At 39.6% G+C, this 9698-nt stretch overlaps 2 protein-coding genes across 2 annotated transcripts; both read right to left on the reverse strand.

The window, feature by feature from the left end:
- Positions 1-695: 695 nt before the first annotated feature.
- Positions 696-3811, reverse strand: LOC147323509 (leucine-rich repeat, immunoglobulin-like domain and transmembrane domain-containing protein 2). The gene is made up of 3 exons (XM_086303906.1): positions 3622-3811; positions 2623-3404; positions 696-2417 (listed from the first exon to the last, which is right to left on the reverse strand). The coding sequence occupies exons 1-3, from the start codon at positions 3729-3731 to the stop codon at positions 1630-1632; spliced, it is 1680 nt and encodes a 559-aa protein (XP_086160032.1). The 5' UTR covers positions 3732-3811; the 3' UTR covers positions 696-1629.
- Positions 3812-4360: 549 nt separating this feature from the next.
- Positions 4361-8107, reverse strand: lrit1b (leucine-rich repeat, immunoglobulin-like and transmembrane domains 1b). Its single transcript, XM_086303905.1, has 4 exons — positions 7844-8107; positions 7065-7525; positions 6511-6816; positions 4361-6377 (listed from the first exon to the last, which is right to left on the reverse strand). Exons 1-4 carry the CDS (start codon positions 7963-7965, stop codon positions 5299-5301), a joined length of 1968 nt encoding a protein of 655 aa, XP_086160031.1. The 5' UTR covers positions 7966-8107; the 3' UTR covers positions 4361-5298.
- Between the last annotated feature and the right edge of the window lie 1591 nt (positions 8108-9698).

The following is a 9698-nucleotide window of genomic DNA, read 5'->3' on the forward strand; positions in this document are numbered from 1 at the left end:
GTACTTTGTAAATAGTCTTTTATTTAATCACGTCTTTATTTACCTGTTTTTATTGTAAAGCACTTTGGTGTACCTCTGGTTTTTTAAACGTGCTATACAAATAAAGTTGTATTGTATTGTATTGTATTGTATCTTTCCATAATACACAAAATCAGTCTTTTTCTTTGTTTTTTTTAGCCAACTCCTACAACAGGATCAAGAGTTGGCATCTTAGGCTCCTGCAGGTACTTATGAAGATCCAATATTATAATGTTATTTTGACACCTAACAACCACCAAAAAAATACAAATCACAAAGTTTCTATAGCTTGGACAAGTACTAGCTGCTATAATGAACGTACATTAGGGTTCCCATTGTTCTTCTAAAATAAGCAAAACCTTCACTAAAATTGATCAAAGCTGAATTAACCTTGTTTTTTTTTATTTAGAAATACATTTATTTGGAATAATTTGCTATACTGAAAGAAACAGGTAACAAAAAAGAAGAAGAAAAAGAAAAGTCAGCATTACATAACTTTTCCAGTCTTTTACTACTACTGTCCCTACTTTTCATATAACATCACTTTCTTTTTAACTGGGCTGTACATATTATATTAAATCAATTTATTAATCAATTAATCACCTTTCGGTGATTAACTTCTTGAAACAACTATGTCTGGAAAAAGTACTATATATTAATATATTATCTAAATAATAGCCTTTTTCAATTGTTTTATTTATCTATTAAAACATAAAATTATTATAACATGCAGTAACTGATGCACATGTAAAAATCATGTGAAAATACAGTCACCGTGTGGACACAATCAGCTCAGAGGCATTAAATGGAAATATCATGTTCTGCTGACTAGGATTCAGATAGAAAATCACTTTAATCTGCTTAGCAGTGTATGTATAAATTCATGGGAAAATACAGCTTACGTAACAAATCCTCTGAGTGATTGTGATAAAAAAATCTGAGTATGTCTCAGCATTTGTCTTTGACTTCTTTTTAATCCACATCAAACGCATTTCATTCAGTCATAATAAATCTGCAGTCCTTAAGAGAAAACACAAAAAGATTAAAAACATTTTCAAGACAAAGTAAATCAAAGCAGGCCAGAAACACACGTACAATCCACAACATCATATTGCAGTACTGCATGATAACTTAATTACACACGATTATTTTTTTTATTTCACAAAGTGACACTAAAATAGAAAATAAACCCTCCATTTAACAAGGAAGAAAGGCATCTCCATTTTCAGGTGACAGCTTGCAATATACATACATTCAAAGTGGATGTGTGCATCTGAGTTTATATAAGCAGCAAAGTCAAAAAGAGGAATTATAACAAAAGTCCAACACTGAAAGGGAAAACATGTTTACCCCATGAACAAATGTGTTACTTTACCACATAATATATGTACAATTCAATTTTTTTTTTAAAGTTTTATTTTAATGTTTTTACTTACATGGTCACAAGAGTCTTCAAAGTGTGAACCAGAAAAATAATGGTGCATGTATTTTAGAAAATAGTATACTTAGCTTTGTAATTCAACTGTAACACATACATTTAGAGGCACAAACTTAAACTACAAATAAACTTCATGTAGAAATGTATTATGAATGCAGTTCTTGACTTTGATGCTAGTACAGGTAAGCTGCACTTCCTCCTTTGGACTTATCCTCAGACCTCCGTCTCTTTGTTGGCTTTTCCATCGAACTTTTGCACAAAGCTTCATCGCTGGTTGCCTGCAGGCTGTCAAAAGTGCCCTGCCTCGCCCCCTCCTGCAGGTTTTCATCATGCATTCTGTGCATCCTCCACAGATCCACAAACCGGTCCACACAGCTGAACCTGGCCTCTGTGGTGCAGGCATACATGCCAACCGGCACAGCCAGCACCATTGCGCACACAATAACTATAATGTGGATTAACCTTTCTTTCTGCTCCATCTCACTAATGTCACTTCCTGTTACAAACACAATGCACTGACCTTCCCTTGGTGGGTGGTTCTTCAGGGTCACACACACCTCGTATTTGGTGACAGGAAGCAGATTACTGACCGAGTAACTGTTGATGCCCGGGCCAATGTAGATCATTTCCTTCTTTGGTGAATCATATTTGCCAAAGTGGATGGTGAACCAAGTTTCTGCAGGATTTTCAGTTGCTGCGTGCCACTCTAAGGTAATTCCATAAACTGTCTGTTTGGCTATGTGTATTTCAATGTAGGCATTCTCCTCAGATGACAGCATAGGGACAGGCGGGAGGAGAGGAAGGGAGGAATCAGAAGAGGCGATGTTAACTGTAATGTTGACAGAGGAGTTGCCAATGAAATTGTTGGCCGTGCAGGTGTAGAGTCCTCGGTCTGCCAGATGAAGAGAGGGGATCAGGAGCTGGGAAGAGAAGGTCTCCTCATCGATGTTTGTCTGTGATGCTGCAAGGTGAAAACAGCATCAGAGCAAATCACAGGATTTTTTTCATCTGGTAATGACATGCTCAGGTATTCTGATATTATGCAGTAAGTATTGTCTCTTTCAAAACACTGCAGCCTGGGAGTTCACTATATATACTTCGCTAAGTGCTCCAACAGCAGGTTCACAACAATTTAATGGATGGTAGTGATTAAAAAAAAATCTTACCAACAAATCCTCTTATAATCTTCAGACTGTACATCCACTGAATGGTCGGCTCTGGCCTGCCCTTCACTAAGCATGTTAGGGTTGCATTTGCTCCCAGAGGTAAAGTGATGTTGGTTTCTGGGGCAGAGGTCACTGGCCTCATGCATGATTTTAACTGAATCTCGTGGAAAAACTTGTGAGCTTTGAGAGCTGGACCTGAACACATCAGATAAGAGTTCATCAGGATGATGGGAGGGCTGACTGCCCTGGTGAACTCCACAAAGCCTTTGAGGCGGCAGTCACACAACCAGGGATTATCATGCAGCCCCAAAACCACATTTGACACCATCCCTTCTTTTGCCCAGGCTTTCTCAGCTATTTGAAAAAGGGGCCAATTAATGAAGACTTCTTTTGCTATGACACTAAGCTGATTGAAGGATAAATCTAAGTAGGTCAGTGCAGGTAAATATCTCAGAGCATGTTCGGGTAGCACATCCAGGTGATTGTGTTTTAGGTCCAAAATCTTGAGTTTTGGTGTATCCTGAAATGCTGTCCATGGTACTGAAGTCAGCTTGTTCCCTTGTAGCCTTAGCTCAGTCAAGTTAGCGAGCCTCTCTAGGCTTTTCATGTTCATCAGAGCGATCTCATTAAAATTTAGCCAGAGGAACTCCAAGGCAGGCACTTTTGAGAAGGATCCTCGAGGTAACTCAGTCAGATGGGATTTTTCAATTCGGATTTTAATGAAATCATGTGGGATGTCCACTGGGATTTCTCCCATGGAGGTTTCCATACATAGTAAAGACCTAAAATGACAGACAAGAAAATTTGTGCTATACAAAGATAATGGTGTAGTACACTTAGCTTAAACGCAAATTTTGGATAGTGTTTATTTGGGCATTTCACACTAGTCATGCTATAAGTAATGTTTATTGTAGCACGTAACTTATTCAAAAGAGGACAGACTCATAGCAAATATACAACCGAGCTTTACAATGTAGCATATTTTTAGTGGCCACTTACCTTCCTAAGATATCATCTGTGCACGAGCAACCGAACAAACAAGTTGACGATCCAAAAGAGATGAACTGGAATACCAAAGTGATATGCAATGTGACATAAAAGGCGTCCATGATCCTAGACACGCATATGAAATAGGCCTGTCAGGGCAGGACATGCTCATGGGCTGCGTGAAAGAAAGCCCATTACCTTAATCTCCCTTGACGTAACCCTTAAGAGGCCAAATGACATGTGAGACACAGGTGTATTTATAGCAATGGTCCACTTTTTCTAAACACAATGTTAGATCTTTTCAAAAGGACATAAAGAGTTAACATTCACGAGTGTTTTTCAGTCGAGAGCTATGAGTTCGGCTTGATAGTAGTTCTTGTCTCAGATATGACCCCAAAATGCTTCGCATCAGATTAATTTAATTTATTTGTTCCCCACTAAAGCAGCAGCATTGACATGACAGGAGGCCCATCTGTGTTAAGTGGGCCGGAGCCCGTCAGGCTTAGCAACACTGAGAGGGAGGGCTGCACAGAGACAGAGACAGATGTCTGGAGAGGACTGACCTCAATAATCTAAACACTGTTTGTCTCTCAGGTTGATAAAGGCCAAATCAGCATATACCAAAGCGAGTGCGAAAACAAACATCTACACTATAGCTCTGCAGTTTCAGATCCTTTAATACCCACGCTTTTTATACATGCGCATTATAATTTAACAGATAAACAGATTAGCCACATGTTCAGCATTTCAGGAAATGTCTTTTACATAAGGCATATCATAATCGTCGTTTATTGCTACAGTTTGCTTGAATGCTGAGTTAATCATACAGAGACTGTACTAGTAGGTAATTTAGATGCTGGAGCACCCATAATCAAAATGATAAAGACTGATCCAATGGAAAATATGAATATTAGTCCAAATTTATGCCATTATATGTATCAACTGTAGTGATTCATATATTAATGCTACAAAAACTGCCTTGGATTTGCCTACAGCTGTATTAATTGATTGTATTTACTTAGTTTAAGCATGTTTTGTAGCAGTTTATAGATACAGGGGATACGTGTGGGTGTTTTTAAGGAAAGTAAAGATGTAGGAAAAAAGTAAGCATAAATCAATATAAAAATATTTATTTTTATACAGTACATTCATACATACACATATATTTTAGGTTACAAATATTTACACAATACAAAATGTACTGTATTTCAGGTTTTTCACCCAACAGTAAACCTGGCACATTCACATCATACTGACATATAAAACAGGCTAAATAAACTATTGTTTCCCTAAATACGTGTAGAATAAAGATTTTCACACAAAGCATAAGTTACATCTTAGGAAAAAACAAAGAAAAGTGAATGTATTGGGTTTAAGAGAGTTTAGGGCATCGAGAGAGTTTTCTCTTATTCTTAAAAGTGCACGATGAATTAAAAAAAGTTATTTCTACACCACTTGTAAATTTACAACTGCGTTACTGTGTATATTTTCCCTTTTTGTTGTTTCCCACCAAATGAATGGTAGCTTTTACTCCCACAAGGCTGTAATTTATTTGAATAGATCCAGTCCTAAAAGAGCTACAAGTGTCCTCTGGATACCCCTTTAAAAAGAGGATCATTTGAATCTTTCTAACAGTGGAGCACGGCGGTGCAAAGTGCATCCTTTGGGAACTGAGGCATATGTTTGGTTTTAACAGAAGTACTCATTAGGTAGCCCTTCAGTCCTGGCTGTGGCCTCTGAGTCAACACTAGATCTCGCTGAGAGCAGCCTGTTGGATTCGTCAGGATTTAGCCTCGTTAGATACTCGCCTTCCATCCCCTTAGCTTTGGTCACAGGGCCGAGGGTCTCAAACGTGACATACGAGTCCTGTATTTCTTTGGATTGCTTCCCCAGCAGCTTTTGGCAACGTTTCTTTATTGCCCCACAGCACACAATCAGTGTAAGAGGAACAGCAATCACGCATGCCACCGTTATCACCACCACATTAATGAGCTTCTGAGTGCCACTGGCACTGGCTGCTTCATCGGTTGAGAAGATTACACACTGCTCCTTTTTTGGGATCAGGCCTTTGACGCAAACACAGGCAATGTACTTTGTCTTTGGCACAAGGCCGTCAATTGTGATTCTGTTTCTTCCAGAGCCCACATTGATTCGACGCATGTCTCTCTCACCAAATATAGCATATAGGACGCTAAACTCGGTGGTATTTGTGGCTGTAGGGGCTCGCCAGTTCAGAGAGACAGTATGGTCAGTGTCACCAATCACCTTTACAGAACGCACTATCCTTTTCTCAGGAGCTTGCTGTAACGATGAGGCATTGGCCGATAGGTTACTTAAAGCATCCTGTTGCACGTCCAGTGGCTTCTGTGCATCCGAACCTTTGCCTCGTCCCTGAGAAACACCATCAGAGATGCTGTAGCTCTCAATCTCATACTTCCCAGTCACCCCCTTGCCATTAAGAGGTTCAATGATGGGCTGTGCAGCTGTAGATGTAGGTGGAGGAACGTATCTGGCAATAAGCTTTTCCTGGTATGCCGCTCTGCCAATGCCACCATTTTTCTTCCCCCTTGATCTCTTAGAAGTACCACCACCGCCACCTCCTGCTTCTTCTGACCGAAAGGAATCTGTGATCACCAAGGAGATGACAGCGTCTGCCGTGCCCACAAAGTTGGTCGCCTTGCAAACATATTTCCCAGAATCCCGGTAAGAGACAGCAGGCACGCTCAGAATCGACCAAATGATGCCTTCCTTTGAGATCTCTTGCTGAACTGAAAAAACAAAAAGGTAGAGATCCACAGAGATAAGCAGATTGATAAAAAAAGAATAACTTTAATGTAATTGACACGTGTGCAGAAATAAATCAAATCTAAGCACATCTGGAACAAATGCAACAAAACTCACTGGTGCCGTTCATTTTCTTGCCATCAGCACGGCTCCAGAACAGCTCTGGGATGGGGACTCCAACTGTGCCGCAACGCAGCAGCACGTTGTTGCCCAGTGAGCTCCGAACACGAGCCACAGCCGTATGCACTCGAGGGCCTTGGCACCTCTGCAGCTCTGCTTCAGTGAAAAGAACCCCTGATAGGCTCTCAGGATCAGCGCATCTTAGTCGAGTGTCAATGAGAGCCACGGAGGACGAGGGGGACTTCTGAAACTGAACCAGATCATAGAGTCGACAGTCACACAGCCACGGGTTATCATGAAGACCTGCAGAGGAATGTATGGAAAGACTTTATTAGTGAAAACAATAAATTAAGTTGTTTTACCCAACACTGAGTCATTTTAAGACCAGACCATTACCTGGGATTGAGTATAAATAAACATAATTAGCCTAACAAGTTGACACACTGCACACACAGTATATTTAGACTAATCCCTAACTGAGCTTTAAAGAAGTAGCTCTCATACAAGGCAGATTACAAAGAAATCTTAATACATTAACATTCAATCCTCACCAAGTATTAGTTTAGAAGAATCAGCGTCCTGGGGTGGCTTCACACTTAGCCACATTGTGAGAATTTCACCAGGAACGGTTGTGAGACTGTTGCTAGACAAGTCCAGGTAGGTTATGTTCTGTATATACATGATGGCTTCTGCAGGCATGCTGGAGATCTTGTTGTTGTGTAAGTCGAGGAGCCTCAGGTTTGGCATGTCTGTCAGAGACTCCCAGGGGAAGGAGGTAAGGGAGTTGCCATCCAGCCTGAGCTCATTAAGGTTGTAAAGACCCCGGAAACTGTCAGGAGTCAGGGAGTTCAGGGAATTGAAAGACATCCAGAGAAACTCCAGACTGTTGAGGTAGTGGAAGGTGCTGCTAGAAATCCGTGTGATTGCCGTCTTCTCAACGCGGAGCTTTGCCGTGTCAGTTGGGAAATTTTGAGGAACCACAGTGATTTCCGGATCATTGCAAAGAACACTCCTGCAAGAAAATAACAATAAAAAAATATGACTACCTCTACAGAACATGTAGCAGTAACAATATTAAAGATACTTTTAAATTCAAGATGAAAGCATATTTTATACGTTAGTTTTAAATAAAAAAATAAGTTTAAAAAGTTCAGTTTATTAAAGAAAAAACGTAGCAGACTATTTTTGAGTTATACGCAAATGGGATTAAGGAACAAATCCAAGTTAATTCCAGCACACGGAGTCACTGAATATAGCAAAGCTATATTCTCACTTTTATGGCAAAGCATAATAATACAATTGTGCTCTGAATTCAATTCACAGAGCTTACCTCGCTTTTGATCCGTCGCTTAGTTTGTGAAAGAAGCAGCTGCACTGGGCAGGACACGGACTGCTCATCAGAGGAAGAAAAACTAAAGCCAAACAAAAAGCTGCAGGAAAATGTCGACTCATTTTGCAAGCTACTGAACACTATGCAACTAAACTACAGTTACAAAGCATGCGCCGCTACTCGGTCTAACGGGACGCGGGATGCATCGTGGTGTTTTGCACGCTCACAGATCCACTCTGCTCCGACTGGTCTGAATCCTGAGATAAAAAGGATAGGCAGGGATTAGAGAAGGACTTGGGTTATTTTCATTCACACGATTAGGCTATTGCTTCCTGGAAGCTGATAGGTTACCGCGTTTTTACTTTCATTCTTAGACATACTTTCCAAGCAATGATTGGATGGACAGTTATGACACAACTACCTGCAATTATAGGACATAAAGAAGTAGCAGGTGGACGAACTACAATCGCTAAATCTACCATACCTGAGTGAGCATTTGCTTCTTTTTTTTCGAGTAAAAGGGGAAATATCTGAACACATTTAAAACGTTATTCTTATCTTATCATTTTTATCCATCTCAAGGCTTTTTGCTCCACGTAAATTGACCAAGTTTCACCAAAAACAAACAAACTGAATAAATTCTGATATGAAACACAAGGCGATAAAAACTCCTCTCGATTAGGTTTAAATGTCCTCAAACCGTCGTTTTTGTTAGAAACTTCATTTACAGACTGTAGTTAAATAGTAGCAGTGAGCGACCACTAGATGGCAGTGGGAAGTCACTGAGTGTAAACAATTGTTAAACACTTACACTGCTTGTCTCCGTCCAGGTAATCAGTGGGTTTGAATACAATTTTAAAACAGTTTTTCTTATGGAGAGAATTTCTAATCTCTGCAAGACTGCATGAATCTACTTCCCCCCAAAAAGAACATTAATAAAAACTTGGATTTCATCATGCTTTGTGATTTTTTTTCTGTGCTATTAACACATGTACATTCATACATCATCATATGCAGGCTATCTGAGTATGACATACTTTGTGGATGACAGATGTATTGTCACAGTCTGAGGGTTTTTTTTTCACAGGTAAAGAGGTTTAAAGACATGGCTGCTCGGCAGGGTTTTCAAATCCTTTAATCCAGTCATCTCTCAGTCTCTTGATAATACAACTTTGTTCCATTTCTTTCAAGAGGGCTGTCCCAGACAGGAAAACCTCCAACCCCGCATCTGTCCCTATAACATTTCCCCATATGACCCCACATCTTGAATTGGGGTGTAAGGCGCATCTTTTAATAATGCCTTTATAGCAATTAAGATTTATTTACAAGAATAAATGATCTATCAACGGGAAAGTGTTATAATAATGAAAGAAACTGATGCAAAATGACATTTTTCATTTTTAATTACCAAAAATATACATTTTAAATAAATACAATTATTAATTTAAAAAATATTAAGTCAAAATAGAAGCAATTCTCTACATTATGGAAAAAAAAACATGTATCGCTTTCACAGGACTCTATGCATAGATTTTTTTTGAAAACAAAAGAATTAAGAAGGCAAGTAGCAGCAAGGGGCTGACAGTCAAACACGGCAGCCTGCACACTAAAGAAATAATAAGACTTCTAAAACAATATCCTTTGGACAGGGAAGGAAAGATATTTGCCAAAATGCACAGTTCATGAAATCCTGTCCTTGACCAGTTCATGAACTCCTCTGTCTACCAAGCAATACAAAGTATTCTACAGTCAAATTTGGGGCCATCTGTCCGACAGCTGAAGCTTGGCTGAAATTGGGTCATGCAGTAGGACAATGATCCCAAGCACACGAGCAAATCTACAACAGAAGGAGCGA

This window comes from Aulonocara sp. 'chitande type north' Nkhata Bay, linkage group LG8, assembly GCF_057382095.1.
Source record: "Aulonocara sp. 'chitande type north' Nkhata Bay isolate Kocher_YH1m ecotype deep benthic linkage group LG8, A_spYH_male_GT1.1, whole genome shotgun sequence".
NCBI classification, from domain to species: Eukaryota; Metazoa; Chordata; class Actinopteri; order Cichliformes; family Cichlidae; genus Aulonocara; species Aulonocara sp. 'chitande type north' Nkhata Bay.